Source organism: Tauraco erythrolophus, chromosome 10 (assembly GCF_009769465.1).
Source record: "Tauraco erythrolophus isolate bTauEry1 chromosome 10, bTauEry1.pri, whole genome shotgun sequence".
Taxonomy (NCBI): Eukaryota; Metazoa; Chordata; class Aves; order Musophagiformes; family Musophagidae; genus Tauraco; species Tauraco erythrolophus.
Genome location: NC_141474.1, coordinates 30,045,491 through 30,063,740, shown reverse-complemented (window position 1 = coordinate 30,063,740; position 18,250 = coordinate 30,045,491). Strand labels below are relative to the sequence as shown.

At 58.5% G+C, this 18,250-nt stretch overlaps 1 protein-coding gene across 1 annotated transcript; it reads right to left on the bottom strand.

Moving 5' to 3' along the window:
- Positions 1–1,843: 1,843 nt before the first annotated feature.
- On the bottom strand, positions 1,844–16,256 carry ACOT11 (acyl-CoA thioesterase 11). Its single transcript, XM_086617359.1, has 18 exons — positions 16,234–16,256; positions 12,379–12,454; positions 10,685–10,883; positions 9,274–9,343; positions 7,446–7,496; positions 6,231–6,291; positions 5,916–6,017; positions 5,464–5,599; positions 5,058–5,217; positions 4,574–4,693; positions 4,342–4,486; positions 3,372–3,427; positions 3,176–3,242; positions 3,008–3,091; positions 2,767–2,900; positions 2,349–2,480; positions 2,146–2,272; positions 1,844–2,061 (listed from the first exon to the last, which is right to left on the bottom strand). Exons 1-18 carry the CDS (start codon positions 16,254–16,256, stop codon positions 1,906–1,908), a joined length of 1,899 nt encoding a protein of 632 aa, XP_086473485.1. The 3' UTR covers positions 1,844–1,905.
- Between the last annotated feature and the right edge of the window lie 1,994 nt (positions 16,257–18,250).

Genomic DNA, 18,250 nt, shown 5'->3' with positions numbered 1-18,250 from the left:
GGCTGCTTCCAACAGGCTCCAACACACCCACCAGCAGGTCCCTTCTCCCCTGGGAGCTGGCTGTGGGACACAGCGGTTGGAGACGGCTGCTCCAGGGATGCTCCGAGCTGCCCTGTCCATGCTCCCCTGTGCCTGAGGGCCAGCAGACGCTGCAGGACTGCAGTTTTCTCCCAAATACACACAAACCACAAGATGCCTCGCACTGTCACAGCCCTCTGTTGTGCCCCTACGTCACTCCTGCTCCGTCACCCAGGGACCCAGCCAGGGCTGACTGTGGCCCTGCAGTGGGAAAAAGCACAATACTCCAGGAGAAGGAGAGGTCAATTAAAGCTGCACGTTCAGGGACTTAATCAAGCGGCGGCAATTTCTAACGATAAGGAGAAAGGATGGCTCACGTCCTGGTGACAAAAAGGCAGAATTGCTCCGAGTTTTGGGAGATAAGAGGGCTCTGTAAAAATCGAGTGTTTGGGACCATGTTGAGCTTGAGACGGCTTAATCTGGCGGGGACAGAGCAGCGGGGGGCAGGTTGGGGCAGTGTCGTGCCAGGACTTGCACAGAGACATTTATGATGGGAGATGGGGCAGAGATTAGGAGCTTATGGCCACAGCTGGCTCCGGGGCTGGGAGCTGGTGGGGCACCCGTGGGCAGGGGTCAGACAGCTCCTTCTGCTGATGAACTGAGTGGGGAGTTTGGGTGGCAAAGCACCTTTCTAGAAACAGGGTGTTGCGACAGGAGGAACACCCCTGGGGGATTCGGGTCATTAGTACTGGGGGCAATTAGGGATGGTAGCGAAGCTGCTGAGGCTCTGGGCTTTGGCATCTGTCCCCAACCTCTTGGACTTAAAGAAACAAGGTTTGGCTTTGGGGTTTGTTTTTTTTTTTTTTTTCCAGTGTCCCTGAGGCAGTTTGGGGTTTGCGACTTGAGGTGTTGGTGCACCCAACAGCCGGGGCTGATGGGCAGCCTGCTCCACCCCAGGTCTGCACCAGCCTGTGCTGCCCCGGCTGTGGTGGCAATGCCTCCAGGAGGTCCCCAAAAGCCACTCGCATGGAGCACTGGCTGACACCTCCCTTCCTGCAATGCATGGTTCTGCCTCAAAGGACACCCCATATCCACCTGAGCAACCCCATCCTGCTCCTTGCCTAGGGAAATGGCACCTGCCCAGGGTGTGCTGCAGGTGTGGGACCCCTACCAGCTCACCAGCTGGTCCACTGCGCAGCAAACCCCCAGAGCAGACACTCACCCAGAGCACGTGTAGATATTTTTCCTTTTAATGCAATTCAGTCACCACTCCTTGCATGGGCCCACGGGGCAGGATTTCAGCCCAGCGGGAGCAGGGGCTGTTTGCCCGGGCAGGGCAGCAGCACCGGGCAGCTGCGGGGGGAGAGGGACGCTCCACCAGCTGCCCTTGCACCAAGGAGGGGTACAGCACCCTCCCCACATCACTGCCCCTTCTCTCCCTTTGCTGCCTCCAAGGGAACCAGCTTCCCCCATAGAGAAATAGTTTAAAAAACAAACATTAAAAAAAAAAATCTTTTAGGAAGACTTTGGGTCATAAAAAGATTCAAGTAGTGTTAGGTGAACTAGAAAACTAAGTCCTGTACATCAGCTAATAAAATTTCTAAATAAAATGAAAAAAAAAGGAAGAATCATAGAACAGTTTGGGTTGGAAGATCATCTAGTTCCAACCCCTCCAGAAGAAAGAAGAAAATACAAGAAGACAAGCATGAGATGTCAGTGCAAGGGACGAGGCAGTACAGCGATGCCCTTCCACTCCAGCCCCTGGGGCTGCCCTCAAGCCAAAGCCCTCAGGGAGGCAGGGTCTGGGTGCCACCATCGCTCATCCCATTCCACCACCAAGGTGCCCCCTCGTCTGTCTGTCCATCTGTCCACAGGGGTGCCACGGCTCTAGAAGTCCTGCAGCCGCTCGATCAGGTCCTCCTTGTTCTTCAGCAGGAACTTCTCGCAGGCTTCGAAGGTGGCGCAGAAGTTGGAGGACAGTCCTGCCACATTGGTGGTGACGTAGTTGAGGTACCCCGGCGTGGCCTGGTTGTAGTAAGCCACCTGTGAGGCACAGAAGATGGTTGGTAGGGGCACGTGGGGATGGAGGAACCTCCCCGATGGGGTGGCACGGCCGCAGCATCCCACCTTGCTCATCTCCTCTGACTCCGGCCAAATGCAGAAGCCGGAGCAAATTGTCTCCCCCCGTGTGAAGCCGGCACTGGCAGGATGGGTGGGCAGCGTCACCGACCGAAAGGCCACCACGTAGGGGTCCCTGGGGAGGAGAGAGCCTGGTGAGCCGGCGCAGCCCGGCCAGCAAGGAGACAGGGGTCAGGGATGGGGACGGTTACCCCTTGCTGCAGGGTTTCCGTCGGGACGCCAGGATGACAAAGTCCTGCGGCTTGTTCTCATGGCTGAGTGTCTGGCTCACCACGTGGTAGATCATGTCATCATTGTCTACTTGCTGAACGATCTCAGCGCTCCTGTGATGTGGGAGGGGACCAGTCAGAGAAACTTAGGCATTTACAGCCCACCACCGTACCCAAAATATTTTGGGGGACCCAAAATAGATATTTTCTGCAGCAAAGTGCAGCCAACAGCCCAGGACAGGGACACACGCAGTGAAAGGTCTCTAGGAGCCATCACGGCTCCAGGGCAACACGCTTGCTCCCAGGAAAGCCCAAAGGGACGTTCATGAAAAAGCCTTAAATTTAAAGCTGTGATTTTTGGAAAGGGCCGGGCACCCCTGGGAAGCCCCGCAGCACTCACGCATAGTGCCTGTCCCACTCGTGCCGGCGCCGCAGGTTGGAGAGCAGGGAGAAGGCTTGGCCGGCGGCGATGTGGACCGACATCTCAATACGGAAGGAGAGGAACTTGTCCTCCTCCAGCGTGTACATCCGCACCTCGGGGAGCACAGGGCACACGTGTAGCCACTGCCAAGCCCCCGGGACGTCCCCGCTTTGGGGGGCGAGAAGCAGCTCGGGGGGGTCCCCAGGGCAGGGTTTGGTACCTTTTCCTTTTCTCTGGCGAGCGCCCAGTTCGCTTTGGCTACGAGCATCTTCAGCGCCGAGACATTGTTGTAGCTCAGATAAACCTGGGAAAGGGGCAGCACATCAAGGGTGGGAAGTGGAGGGGGGGTGCAGGAGGCAGTGATTTTGGGGAGGGGGCATCACCCTACCTTGTTGCTTTGGTCCCAGGGCACGGAGAGCGGCACCTCCGTCTGTTTGCAGGAGACGACGTATTTTCTGCAGGAAAAGAACAGTTTTGTTACAGCGGGACACAAACCACCCGCAGCCCACCCCTGTACCCTAGCACCGAGCATCCCCCTCCCCTCCTCCTTCCACCCCTGCATGCCACTCGCTTTTTCCACTCACCGGTCCAGCCGAATTTTTTTCCTGGCACTGGCTTCTCTGTACCTCCTCTCGCCATCCTGATGAACAGGAAAAGCACGTTAAGTTAAGAGGAAAAAGAGGGGAAAAAAAAACCCAAAAAACCCAGATATCTTTTGGGGAATGGGCAAAACATTCAGCAGCAAAAAGCCCCTGTGCTCCCTGGCTACGCTGGCAGTGATGGTTAGTGATTAACCACGAGCTATTTCGGCATTGCTACCGCTCGCAGAGATCAAGCGACAGGCACTGGCACATTAGGAAAAAAACCCTCACTGCGGCTGCGGAGCTGCAGACAGCCGCTGAAACACAAATTGCATCCTCTAGCACTGCAAATGTCCCCTCCTGGAGAAATAAAATCCCCAAAAAAGCAGCTTATTTCAAAGAAAGCAATAGCACAGTGCTTTAAAGCAGGTGGAGAGGAGGTTTCGGGGTGCCCGGCTCTGGTCGCAAGATGCTCTTGCACAGTGTGGGAGAAGAGCCCTAGTGTTAAAGCATCAGAAAACTCAGGATCAGCCAAGGGGAAGGGGATGCTGTCGCTCACTCGTGCTGCGACGTGCTCGGGGTGTTTGCTGCACGGCCGTGCTTGCGCCACAGATTCTTCTCAAATATTTGGACGCGAGCGAATTATGGATTAGGATGCTTTGAAAGGTAAAAACAACCAAAGAGATTTGCGTTCTTTCCCCTAAATTATAGAAAAGATGAGCTCGGACTTGCAGGCGACGTTCTGTTATGTCTTGCATGGCTAATGTCATCTCTGCACGGGCAAGTGGTTTATTTTATTACTAGTTATACCGAGCAATTGATTTAATTCACTTGCTACCAAGCAATTTCCTTTCCATCCTCACAAAACTGCATTTGTTTTGCCGTGAATCCGAGAGCCTTTCAGGGCTAAGCAGGATTCCCAGGGAGTCCCACACCACCGTGGCAGGGCCAAGCCAGCCCTGCCCATCCTTACCCCTGGCTCGGGTGCCACCATGGGCAGAGTGCGGGGCTGGCCCTCCTCATCCAGCACCACGAAGGTCATGAAGGCGCTGTTGATGTGCCTTCGGCTGACGGACATCTCCTGGCCGTATGCCTCGGCGCAGACCCCCACCTCCATGCTGGGAGAGAGGGGTAGAAAAGAAGGGGTGAGGGTGCGGAGAGTTTCCAGGAGGGTGGGATGGGCACATCCTGCCACCAGCACCCACCTGTTTTTGAAGGCGTTGTTGACAATGGCTTTGAGCACCAGGCGGTCCCCGACTTGCGACGGTCCCCGAAAGTGGAACATCTCGATGGCCCGCAGCGTGGGGTGGGCATGGCACAGCCGGCTGGGGGGTGGGGGGAAGGTGTCACGCCATGGCCATAGCACCCTGGCAGCCCTATGCACTCTCCCTGTCCCAGTCAGAGCTGAGGAGACCCCAAAAAAGTCACCCCTGGCTTTTAGCTGCCAAAACCAGCCGTGAGAAGAGACAATAAATAGAGTGTGGAGAGTGTGAACCCTTCCCTGGGGTCCTCCAGCACCATGTTCCCGTGAGACCCCCTGTACAGCATCACCCAGGGGTGACATGCTGGAGACCATCCCTTTGGAGGGTCCATACAACCCAGCTGTGGCCTGACCCGGCTGGACGCTGCTCTGGCTGCATGACCCCTCCAGGCATGCCGTCTCCCCACCCCAAACCTCCATCGGGTCACCTGGCTGCGATGGTGGCCACGTTCTCCATCCAGGCCATGATCTGCCCACCGAAGGTGTTGCCCTGATGGTTGGCATGTGGAGGCAGCACCAGCTCCACGCTTTCCACCCGTGTCTTCTCCGCCGGCACCGCCGCGCTGCCATCCCGAGTCTCCAGCTCTGCTGTGATGAAAAAAGTAGGGCTCAGCATGCCGGCTGGTGGGACCCCCTCTCCCCACGGCCACTATCCTACTGGATCACTCCCCTGACACCTCCCAGTTTGAGGGTCCAGGCTGGTGGGGCTGATCCTCCCCCTCCACAGCCAGGACGTCCCCAAACCTCCGTGGCGATCACCACTCTTCCCCCGCCAAGGAAGGAGGGTGTCACCAGTGGGCATCGGGGCCATTTCGGGGCTGTGGGACACGGTACCGGTTTGGCGGGGGCTGCGGCTGAGGAGGTCCTTGAGGGTGTCCTTGTGGACCAGCCGCATGCGGCGGCGCTCCGCAGCCACGCTGTACTCTGTCTTCTCCTCCTCCGTCTGCGGGGTCAGCGGCTTCAGCTTCACCTGCCAGGGGAACATGGGCAGGGTGCAGTCCCGCTGCGGGAGAAGGCAGGGTGCCGGCACGTGCTCCCGTAGCACCGTACATCCCACCACGTATGTGTCAGAGCCAGCCGCGCTCCTCCATCACCCCACCACGCATTCCACTCGCGCTGGATCAGGGACTGCCACCCCAATGGTGTGCAGCCAGCCTCAGAGCGATGGCACACACCGTGATGCAAAGCTGGGCCCAGCCCAGCCCGACTGTCCCCGAAGAAGCCATTTCCTCGCTGCCCCCGCTCAGGGGCCGACCGAGCCCCCGCGGTCACCAGCCGCCGCTCACCTTGCTGCCAGAGGAACCCTGCGCCACGAAGGTGGCATAAGCCTTGCAGATGCTGCAGTGCTTCCCGCTGCACAGGTCTTCATAGCTCACCTGGATGCCCACCTGGGAGAGGGCACAGCACCCCTGAGAGCCGGTTCTGCTCCCTGGGGAACCCCATCCCACCAAGCACCGCTGGCCAGACCCGTCGGGAGGGGAAGGACAAGCAGGATCAATGCTGGGAACCCCGGCTAGGAGGATTTGGGGTTTTCACCCCGGCGAATGAGCGCACGTGGCCAGTGGAGGGTGGGGGTGAAGCCAGAGGGGTGGCACACCAACCTCCATGCTGGAGTTAAAGGCTCGGTTCACTTTGGCTTTGATGTTGACAACGTGCCCGACACTGAAAAACAAAAAGAGGAGAAAGCGCGCGGCAGTTACCAGGGGGCAGGACTTCTCCTTGCCAAGCTGCCGTGGCAGTACAGCTTGCTGCCCGCAGTGGTAGCAGCTGCCTGGGACAGTGGGGACATGCTGGGATGGGCGGCAGGATGTGGGGACAGCCACCCCTCAGCCGTGGGAGCCCACGGGTGTCCAGCCCAGCAGTGAGATGTCACCCTCAAGCAGCTGCCTGCGGATGGGTCCCCAGGTCTGGGGTGCTGCTGGGGCACCTGAGGGGTGCAGAGGTGCCTGAGGCTTGCTCAGCATCCCCCCACCATGTGGGTGTGCACACTCCTGCCAGAGCAAACGGCTCCTCCAGCCTTGCCTGCCCTGTCCTGCACAATGGGGGCACCCACGGGGACTCCTCCAGGACCTCCCAGTGACGGACACCTTAGGATACTGGGAGATGGCAGGAGGCAGGATCCGGCCAGGGGCATTTTGCACCGTCTCACACACAAAACATCCGCTGGCAGCAAACCGCTGCTTGCAGAGTCCAGGAGCTCTCCTCTGCGCCTTCAGTAGACTTCAGAGTAAACACATAAACAGCTTCAGCTCTGCAGCCTAACCTACTCCAGACTGGTACCGACCAAATGAGCAAATGCAGCTTATTGGCGACACTGACAGCAAACAGAGTCTTTACCAAATACATTATTAAATCAGGAATATTCCTCATCCCCTAAAAGAGACCAACACTAGAAAACTCAGTGGAAAAAAAAACCCTAGGACTGCCACTGCAGGTTGGCACAGTAAAGAGCTCAAAAAGCTCAGAAGCGAGGAAGAGTCAACGTGTGCTTTGGCATCATAACCTTCCCCTTGCCCCCATGCATGAATTCTGGCTTCAACCAACCGTAATCATCTCGGCTACTTGACAAACTTTGCACGTTGGCTCTGGCTGGAGCAGGGGCAGCTTGAGGTTGGGACGGTCCTTCCAGCCGTCCTCTGGCACGGACCCCGGGCCCAGCGGCAACCCCGTGCCCGCCGCGGCATGCTGAAACGTTAGCGGGGTTACGTGAGCAGCCTCCGTGGCGCGTGGCTGGCTGTGCCACACCAGTGGGGTTAACGCTCCCGACTCACGGCAGCACTGCGTTAGGTCAGCTCTAGGGCTGCAAACCTCCGTACCGGACACCGCTCTTCCCGTCCCGCTGCCCAGGAGGGTTTATATGTGGCTGGCTGGTGCGAAAAGAAAAAGCAAGATCGGGGAGGAGGAGAGGGTTAGAGACGAAGGAAGCGATGGCACAGCAAGGCTGGAGCATGGATGCTCCAGCTGGGTTTGCAGCGAGGGGCATGCAAGGGCAGGAGTAGGGGCAGGCACCTTGGCTGCCCCAGCTGCCGATAAAACAGCCCCCAAAAATACTTTATCCTGCCTCTCCTTATCAAATGGCACAAGCCGGTGCCGTAAAAGCCATGTGAACCCATGTGCGATCCGCCCGGGAGGCTGCGCTTCCACGCAGCAGGGCTGAGGAACGGGGAGCATCCGTCGCCCGGATGGTGAGTTTTTGAGTCAATGCTGTTTTGGGGGTCTCCTCTGTGCCCCCTCCAAGCACCTGCCGCCCTTCCCCACCCAAGGGCATCTCTCCCTTGCAGCAGGAGGGTGGCAAAGGCACGAACAGCTGGGCATGGAGGAGAGCAGACAGCAAACGTCGCCCAGAGCTCCCTCTGCCCTCAAAGATCTCTGCGGAAAATTCCCACATGTGGGGCATGACACTGGACTGCGGCAAGCGGGAAGTGAGCCGGGAGCGGCACTAATTCCCTGACCCCTTGGAGCAGTGCCCAGCTCACCCTCGAGGAGGGGCAAATGCCTCGCAGGGCTCAATATAACACTCTGAAACAGGGCTTGGGTCCATCTCCCCGCTTCCAAAACCCACTGGGAAAAGCATCCCAAGGCAAAGCTGCTGCAGGAGCTGGAGCTGCGCGGTGCCAGGCATGGCACCCGACAAGCTCGCTCAGTGCAGGGAATCGACCTCAACGGTGCCACCTCCGCCGGTGACACACAAGGCTGCACCCCATCCCCACGCCGCGGCTTTGGCACGCCGCCGAGCCGCCAGGCGATGGGCACCTTGTTCTCGCCAACCCACCAGCACCACAATGCCCGGTGGGGAAAGTGGGAGTTCAGCATTTCCTGGGAATGACAGTGAAACCCAAGAGACAGTTGGACTTCTCAGTATCAAACAAATCATCCGACAGCCTGGGATCCCAATGCCAGCCCTGGTTTTGTGCCAAAACCCCGCTCCAAAGCACCTGCAGAGCCCCCTGAGATGGTACCCAGCGGGTGAGCAGACAGGCATCCCCCTGCACAGGGGAGATGGGGGGGGTCTGAGGGGTGAGAAAGGCAGGTGGCAACACCTGGGCTTACGGGGTGGTAAGGGAGGAGCCCACCTTGGGCACGTGAGACCTGCACCTGGTGGCAATGCTGACGTTATCCCCTGTGATGCGGCAGCCCAGGGCAGCACGTGTTGGGGTGGGCACCTCCACGGGTGCAGCCCCCAGGGGCTGCCAGGACAAGCCTGGGAGAGAGTTTTGGCCGGGCAAAGCTTGGGCTGGTGCATCTCATGGAGCAATGCCCAGAGAGGTCCCATTCACACCCCAGTGCTGGGTGGGTGGACGGGTGAGTGGGTGAGCTCCGCCGCACGCCAGTCACCCACGTGGCTGCTCCAGAGGCACGATTTGCAAGATTTAAGTTTTTCAGAGCTGTTCCTTGAAAAAAGCCAGGGAGGAGCTGAGGTCAGGGGAAATACCAGGAAGCCAACCCAGCAGGAGCTCCCCGGGAGACCAGACAGCAGATCAATCAGAGCAGAAATCCTTGGCTGCCGTTGCATCTCCTCCCTTCCCAAACACGCTGCTCCCTGTCCCGGCTCCAGCCCCACCGGCCACGTTGCACCCAGTAGACAGGAAAAATCCCCCATTGGCCTCCCCCCACGCACGCCCCGCTGGAGAGCGGAGTATTTACCTAATGGTGTGCTCAAAATAGATATCGTCCATGGAAGCCGTGACGCACGGGCAGCCGGCGTGTCTCTCGGCTGGGAAGGAAAAGCAAAGATCACGTCAGCTACCCGCGGCGGCACGCCGAGCGTGCGAGGGGCACGCGCGCTCCTCTGCCCCGTGGCTGCAGCCCCAGGCTGGGGACACCGGTGAAACCTTGGCTGGAGTCCCTTGCCCTGCTCGTGCCAGCCTGCCGCGATCACAGGGTACCAGAGAAGGTTTGGAGTTCCTCCACCCCGAAGCAGCGTGGGTTTGAAGGTGTTAGAAGGGTTTGGAGGGTGTGTTGTAACCTGCTGTCCTGCTTTTTGCCTTCACAGAATCATAGAATTACAGAATGGTTTAGGTTGGAAGGGACCTTCAAGATCATCTGGTTCCAACCCCCCTGCCATGGCCAGGGACACCTTCTACTACACCAGGTTGCCCAAAGTCTCATCCAACCTGGCCTTGAACACTTCCAGCGATGGGGCAGCCACAACTCCTCTGGGCAACCTGTTCCAGTGCCTCAACATGCTCAGAGGGAAGAAATTCTTCCTTAGATCTCGTCGAAATCCCCCTACACACCCTCGCAGAAAGCCCCTCTCCAGCTTTCTTGTAGCCCCTTTAAGTACTGGAAGGCTGCTAGAAGGTCTCCCTGGAGCCTTCTCTTCTCCAGGCTGAACAACCTCAACTCTCTCAGCCTGTCTTCATAGCAGAGGTGCTCCAGCCCTCGGATCATCTTTGTGGGCCTCCTCTGGACCTGCTCCAACAGCTCCATGTCCTTCTTGTGTTGGGGACCCCAGAGCTGAACACAGTACTCCAGGAGATGCACGGGCAGCTGATGTCATCTCCCCATATGCAGCAAATTATTTTAAAGCCATCTTGCCGTTCTGGCTTTCCCTTGGGACTCCAGGAAACTCAAAGTGCAAAATTGCAGTGGGAAGCTCATCAAACTGCAAGATTGCGTCTGGTGTTCCTTTCCCCATGCTTGGCGACCCACAGCACGCTTGGTAGGGTGAGCTTCTCGCCAAGCAGAGGAGCTCAGCCCCATCTGTCAGAGCTCTCTGGCCACTGCCGGGATGCCAGGGACATCCCCATCCTGGTCTCACCATGCCCTGCGCACCAGGCAAGGAAAAGGGCAGTGGTTGGGAAGAAGCAGGCGTCAGTTTTGAGCCGTCTCCAAGCAAGCGTGTGTGCTGCAGCACACACCTCCTCCCCCTCTCGTCCTGCTCCCGTTCGCTCGCTAATTACTCAGCAAAATGGCATGACGCAGGTCCCCAGCTCCGAGGGATGGTGCTGGACTGCCGGACATGCCACTGCCGAGCCAGCTCCTGTGGACACGGCCAGGTCCCTTCCCTCCCAGCCCAGTGGGACGATGGCTCTGGTGGGAGAGGCTGACTTACCGGAGAGGCAGGCGGCCGTGTCGATCCATTTGAGCAGCTGGCCGGCGCTGAGCTCGCCGCGGTGGTTGGTGTGGCAGGGCAGCACCAGCTGGCTCATCTGCACCTCGGTGGGGTTGCGGGGGGGCGAGGGGCTCGCCATGGCCCCCAGCACCTCCTCCCGCTCCCCTGGCTCCCGGGCACACGGCGGAGAGGTTGAGCCCTGTGGGGAACAAGAGCTCCATTTACCCAAACAGAAGAAAAACCCCTGAGGAAATGGGGATTCATGCAGCCCCCCTCCCCACGCAGAGCCTGCGGGACCCCCAGCCCTGCACGGCCCCGGGCACCACCAAAACCCACCCAGCCCTCATCAAAGACGTGATGCCCACAGCCAAAAGGAAAAAAAATCCCTCTAAAATGAGCTCCGTGGGGAACTGCTCCAGTTTTCCAGGCCCAACCCCACTGCTTCCTCCTAAGAACTGTGCAAAACCCCATCCCAAAGTCAATCAGTTCTTTGGGAAGGAATTTCCCCCCCCTCCCCCGACAGCTTCATTTTTCGGATGCCACAGCAAAGGGTGGTTTTGTGCTCCCAGGGATTGTTTTCGGGGCTGGGCAGGCGGCGATGCTCCTCACCTTCCGCCAACACCCCCCTTCGCCAAAGGAAACACCAAAAGCGGCTTTTCCTGGCTGGTGCAAGCAGAGGGGAGGGAAAGAATCCTCGCTTTAGGGGGATTTTAGGCAGTTAAATACAGTCCCCACGGGCTCCGCAGTTTGCTGGGCACGGAGTTGCTCCTGCCTGCCGCTCCTGCGGGGCATTACTGGGAAGAGAGACTGGAATGAGAGACTGGAATGGCGAGCATGCCGACAAAAGGAATAGCTGACGGGATGTCAAGCGAGCCGCCTTACACAAGGGGTGAACTCGGCTAGTCCAGTGAGTAATGGAGGAGACACGAGGAGCCGTCTGGGCTTCGTTACAGCCCTTCCTTCCGCTTTCTGCTCCCGCCGCGGCTCCCGTTTGCAGCACTTGTTGCGAGAGCCCCCGGTGCAGCAGCTCTGGTTTGCTCAGGCTCCTTTTTGAGATGGGTTTATGCACAAAACGAAGCTTTCCCGACTACCACGGGCTCACCGCCTCTCTGAATGGCATTTTTCTCTAGCGAGTCTAACCTCTGTTTCCATAGCTACTGGTACACGACATCCCAGGAACGGCACAAACATCGGCTTAGCGGAGACGGCGGCAAACACGGCAAGCCAAGCCTAGAGCAAAGGGTCCCCCCATCCCATGGCGAAACAGACCCCCGGCCTCCGGAGCCCCTCCAGCGAGCTCCGAACCCCTTTGTGAAGCTCCCGGGCTGTTTCCCAGCATGCCAAGGTGCCCACACAAGTATCACGGAGCTATTTTGGGAAGCTGGCAGGCTCCAGGGTACGAGCCAGCAATGCGAGGAGCTCCAAAGCTGCCGGCTGCAAAGCCAGCAGCCAGCCTGGCCGGAGCTCCCACCGTTCATTTCCCCGGCGCTCACCGTTTCTAAATTTTAGGGAAAAAGCTGGCACCCTGTGGGAACAGCAAGAGGCCGGGGATGCTGATGGGAAACGTGTGAGGGGTGGATAGAGCTGGTGCGGGGCTGGGAGCGGCTCCCGGCACAGGGTGGCATCCGCCCGGCACAGCCTTGGTTAGTAGCCGCCGGCACACGGCAGGGTTAGTTGCACGGCATGGGGGGTACCTGGAGGCCATTGCAACAGAAGCTCAAGATCTCTTCAGGAGCTACAATATTCCCCTTGACCATTTTTAAGAGACACCTGGAAAGGAGAAGAGGGGCTCTGGTTACAGCACGACTCGGCAGAGCCGGGGTGGATGCCCGTGGCTGTCCCTCGGTGGGGATGAGGCCGTGTGTGTGGTGGGTTGTCACACTCTGTCCCCATACCTCACGCTGACGTCACTCCCCACATCACCAGCCCCTCACCAGCACCTATCAGGGGGGCTGCCAGAGCCGAAACAGAGAAGGACAAACCCGGGGTTGGCACCTGCTGCTCCGCAGGGGTCAGGTCCAGTGCTCGCTGGCTGTGATGGAAAGAGTCCCAGCTTTTTCGGGGTGCTGGACTGAGCCCGGGGCGTGGTGCCACGGCCCGTGCGTCAGTCGGTGACGCTGTGTCAATACTTTCCATGCTGCTCCATGTGACAGAGGGCCGTGTCTTGAAGTTCCCCCGGTCGGCACGGTGACACCACCGCAGTCACAAGACAGCTGGGAGCGTATTTTTGGCAGCGGACAGGACTGATGCCGAGCGCGGGTGACACCAGGGGCAGCAAATGGGAAGCGCCCATCACCGGCAACGCCGCTGCGCCCTGCACTGACCCCTCGGCCCGCGGAGCCCCAGCGTCCCCCAAGGGCATCGTGTGACCTTGGGTGCCCGCGGACTCCTCGGCCACACGCTGCGACTGGGTCCTGGCTGGACACGGTGGTGGCATTGCAAGAAAAGGCAGCGTGGGAGCTGCAGCAAAACCAAATGGAAACAGCTTTATATTTACAATTTGCTTTCAAACACAACACTGATGGGCCCTTGGAGGGCCCCCATCTGTCCCAGCAAACATCCCTCACCCACGTGGGTCCAGCCGCTCGGGCTGTACCTTGGAAACCCAAACCTGCTCCTGGCTCTGCAGTCGTGTCACCTTGTCCCCTGGGTTGGGTCGGCAGGAAGGGGCAAAAAAAAAAGAGCTGTGGGTTTTGCATCCATCCCCTCCTCTATTTTCGAGGTGGACCCAGTCCAACGCTCCCAGCCCGGGGAAGGGGAGTGCCCTGGCCACACGTCCCAAACGCTCTCCGGAGACCCGGAACCATTCAGCTGGTGGATATTTACAGAGTATTTGGTTATCGAAACGAAGTGTCTGTCCTCATCAAAATCTTCAGCCTCACTCAACTGTCACATTTTTAAAGCTGTTGACTGATGCAGCCTTTGGGTCACCATGGCAACAGGATGCAGTACCCAGGCGATGATGCTCTTACTCTGTCACCCCTCCAGTGACCCACTTCCACACAAAAAAAAAAAAAAGTTTGCATTGGAAAAAGACCCTTCCAGCAGAATATTTTTCTTGTTTGCTGCCACGCTCGCTTCCTGCTCTGCCGAAGGTATAAAGAGCCCCCAGAGCAAACCGAAGGGGTGCTACGGAGGGGAAGACACCCCGACAGCTCCACAAATACTGGGGGAGACGGATCCTGGCAGGAGGGTGTCCCACAGCACTGAAGCACCCACAAGCTCCAGGGATGGTCTTTGCTGCTGAATTGGGTGCTGGTCTCTTGGGAAAGCACTGGGGGAACCATCAGCCCAGTGGAACCCCCCCATTGCAAACCCCCCTTGGGTCCCGCAGCCCTCGGGATGCTGCTGGACAGGGATACAAAAAAGTGGTCGTTCTCCCCCAAAATCCTTGAGCCCGTTGGAAGTTGGGTGTTGGCTTTAGCCACCCCTAAGCAGCGGATGGAAGAGAAGGAGGAGGGTGAAGCCGGTTTGGGGGTCCCTGGTGCTGGGCTGGGGAGGGCTCTGGGCAGAGTGGGGAAGCCCCCACCCACTCTCCAGAGCTCTCCCACCGCCCCATGGCCACCTCCCGAATGCCTAAACCTCATTTTCCCTCACCTGGCTCTGGTCTCGGACCCCTACCCCAGCCTCTCAGTGCATCCTCACTCTCCTTGGGAATATTTAAAGAAAAAAAAAAAGAGGGGGAGACGGGAGGGATGGAAGCGGCAACAACGAAGTTCTCAAGGGGGATTATTGGTGTATAATTGAGCAATATCCATGGTAACAAGCAAATCTGCACGCGTTAAAAAATTAACCTGACCTACTTTGAGAAATTCTGCCATCTTGACAGGGCAGTGAGGGTTCTTCTTCACCAGAGACCCGGCCCACCCTTCCCACCGCCGGCAGCGACAAAGCCCTGGTGCTCCTGGGGATGGGATGGGATGGGCAGGTTTTGTGCGAGGGGAGATGTCCCCTCCAGCAAGACCTCCACTGCTGAGCAGCAGAGATGCCCAGCCCAGCTCAGTTCTATCATCCTGTGCCCAGTGGGACGGAGTAGGGTCCCCCAGACAAGACTCGCAGCACTTGCTCAGGTGCGGGGTATGGGGTGCTGGCTCCTTTTTGGGGCCGTGGGGGTGGTGGTCCCGCGGGGATGAGAGGGACCGAATCACCAGGTCATGGCACGGTGAGGAAACAAGGCAGCTCGCTTCAGGGGGATCTCAGCAGGACCCCAGGAGGGCAGCCAGCCCAGAAGAAAGACCAGAGTGCCCTGTGAGTGGTATTTTTGAGACCACAGGTCATGCCTTCCCAAAGGTTTCATGGGGTAAATCAAGGCATAGGGCCAGGACAGTGCCAACCGAGGGCCAAAAGCAGCAGGGGGCTGCAAGGAAGGCTCCTCTTATGAGGGGCCGATGGTTTCCCATCCATCACCACGGCTGGGACCTCTCCAGCCCCGTCGCATCCCACTCCACGCTCAGTTCAATGCCAGGTGAAGCATCCCCAGCCCTGGTCACGGCCGTGGCCGCAGCCCCCAGCCCCATCCACGCCCCTGCCCAACTGCTCGCTGCGACTCCCAGGAGGCTCCCGGGAAGGCTGGTGCTGGTTTGCTGGCATGGGGGCAAAGTCCACCCAAGGGAGCGTCCCGGGGGACAAAGGTCCCCTAGTACTGCTGCCTCCAGCCACCCGTCACCCCCTTACAGCTGCAAACACCGCCGGGGCCAAACTTCACAAGCTTGGGGAGACCCAACAACATCATCCAGCCCAGGCACCTTTGCCCTGGTGACCACAGCTTCCCTGGGGAGCAGACTGCCATAGCAACAAGACCACCACAGTTGAGACCACCGCATTCAAGCCCAGCAAGTTGGAGACCACCACAGTGGAGATTGACGCAGTCAAGATCACCAGGGCAAAGACCACCACAGTGGAGATAGTGGTGGTGCAGTGGTCTCCATCCCACTGGTGGTCTTCGTCCTGGTGGTCTCAACCGTGGTGGTCACCATGGAGTGGTCCATGGGGTGGAGACCATGGTTGAGACCACTGCGGTCAAGACCACCAGGGCGGAGACCACCACGGCATCATGCCGCCCACCCCACCCACACTGCCCCAACCCAGCCCCGGCGCACCCCTCTACCCTTCCCACGACACCAGCATTCCTGGCACCTTCCCAAATATCTGCCCCCACCTTTAAGCAAAAGAAAGGCTGATTCAAGCCAAAGCCCCCCAGCATCTCTCCTGGCACGCTCAGAAAGCCCCAGTGGGACATCGACATTGGTGGCCCTCACCCGCTGTCCTCGTTGCAGCTGGATGGGTGCCACAGACCACAACAGAGCCATGGCTGGGCTTGTCACAATGCCCAAGGGCAAGAGGACATCACCGGGGGGCATAAGGGGCTTTCACCCCACCTCACCTCCCCCGGCAGAGCTACCCAGTGCTGACGCAAGCCGGGACAAAGCCCCACTCCACCACCGGGCACGGAAGTCACCGCAGCGGCGCCGGGCACTGGCTGCTGCTCACCCAGGCACCAGTATCCCCCACCCTTGTCCCCATCCTCCCCAAATCCCCCCGGCCCTCACCTCAGCCAGAAGAAGCTGAGCATTTGCGGGCAGCAGTGAGGCGACGGCTGGCTCGGAGGAGAAGCGTCCGGACACCTGCACGCGCGGCCGGCACCAAGCGTGGGCGGCGAGGCCAGGGCTGGCGCAGCGCCCTGGGACGGGGCCAGCGCACACCCCCCCACTTCCTTAAATATAGTCACGCATAACTTTTCTTAAGGTAGCGCTCGGGAAATCTGCTCTCGCCTGGAAAATGGCCGGCACGCCAGAGGTTTTCCACGTCGGCCGATGCTCCGAGTGCGCCGGCCCGGCAGCAGAGCCAGGGAGCGCAGCAGGAGGCACCGGCACGCTGCCAACAGCTCTGCTGAGCATTGGGGCCAGCGTTTTTCCTTCCTTCTCTCCCTGGTGAACAGCCCCTGAGGTGAGGTCCTAGGTCCCCTCCCCAGCCCCACATCTTCTTCCACCCCCCTCTTCTCCCACCATCACCCCAGCGAGGGGTACGGGGATCTGGCTGCTCCCCAGCCCACTCGGTGCCGATGGCACCACATTGGCACAGGGACATGGGAGTGCCCGGCTGCTCCCCAGCCCACTTGGTGCCAACGGCACCACATCGGCACAGGGACATGGGATTGTCTGGCTGCTCCCCAACCTGTTCAGTACCAACAGCACCATATCAGCACCAGTGGCCCCACACCGGCACCGGGCTCCTCCTGCCCTGGTTAAACCTGCCTGACAATATCTGTTTTTTCGACAGAGCCACAGGTGCTGACGCTGGACTCACCAGCCGGGAAAGCCTCCACAAACTCCTCCGGAGCCAGTCCAGTTCACACCGCTGCTCCCTGGCCCTGCTGCCTTTGAAGCACCTCTAGCAGGGCTTATTTTTTTTATCCCAAGGAAATAAAATGCAAATTACAGTGTCAGCACATTAATGCTACAGCCTGTTGGGGTTGGGGGAGATGCTGTTCTCTTCGTGTTTTATTTACGCACTTTTATAAGTGAATCTTTGTATCAACATACACGAGGCACGGGCCGCACAAGCATCGCTGTTGGAAAGCCAGCAGTGAATTAACGAAACAAATTCAATAGGAAATAAGGTCTCACTTTTTTTTGTAAATAATAATAATGAAGTGCTGGAACAGGGCAAACACTCGTGGTAGACACCGAGCATCAGTCTCTGATGGAGGTGTGTTGCTCACCAGCATGAGCTGCAGCTCCAAGGATGCCATTGCATCTTCCACAGCCAGGAGGAAATGGCCCACCTTTTGTAGGCAGGGTCTCAACCTTAGTTAATTACATTCAGTTCCAATCAGTTCAAGCCAGCTGGGTAATAATAATTGGATGCCACAATTCCCCCTTTTTGTTTTACCAGTTTTTTGTTTTTAGAGGAAAGTAAAGGCTGTACGGTGAGCAGAGACCCAGTCCATTCGTTCCAACTCCAGCACACTTCCCTCCTGTGAATATCCCGTCGGGGCTTGCAGCTTTACCTTCTTTACCAAAGGACTCTCACTCCAGCCCTGGCTCCGGCAAGGGAGTCACAGTCCTCAGGGTCTCTCAGACATATCACGTCAGAGTCACCAGATGTTGCTCACCAGCCTGGGCTACAACTCCAAGGATGCCGTTGCATCTTCCACAGCCAGAAGGAAATGGCCCACCTTTTGTAGGCAGGGTCTCAAACTTAGTTAATTAGTTAATTACATTCAGTTCAAATCAATTCAAGCCAGCTGGGTAATAATAATTGGATGCCACAGAGGTGGGTGCTGGCCCCTGCGGTGCTGGGGCCTCAGCAACCCAAAGTTTAGGCTGGATGTGGGAAATGCTCATGGGAGCCTGAGACCCGGGCGCAGGTGAGGCAGGACAGGTCGGTTCCTCTGTGAAGGCTGGGCTGGGCAGGGATGGAGCTGGTGGCCCAGCCTGGGGCAATGCTCGCCCACCCAGGGTTAGGAGCTCTTGGGGGATGGAGAAGGCATCACGGCACCGGGTGATTGATCCAAGCGCCATGATGGAGATTCCCTCCGGAATAAGATTGTCGTCCCCCTTTGCC

Bases quoted from the DNA above. Each gene is read 5' to 3' on its own strand.
- ACOT11 (XM_086617359.1), bottom strand. From the start codon at position 16,256: ATGCTCAGCTTCTTCTGGCTGAG. The intron at 3,428-4,341 runs GTAAGGATGGGC...CCTGTTCATCAG, and splicing joins TGGTGGCACCCGAGCCAGGG to GATGGCGAGAGGAGGTACAG. The intron at 3,092-3,175 runs GTAGGGTGATGC...CCCCTTTCCCAG, and splicing joins CCTGGGACCAAAGCAACAAG to GTTTATCTGAGCTACAACAA.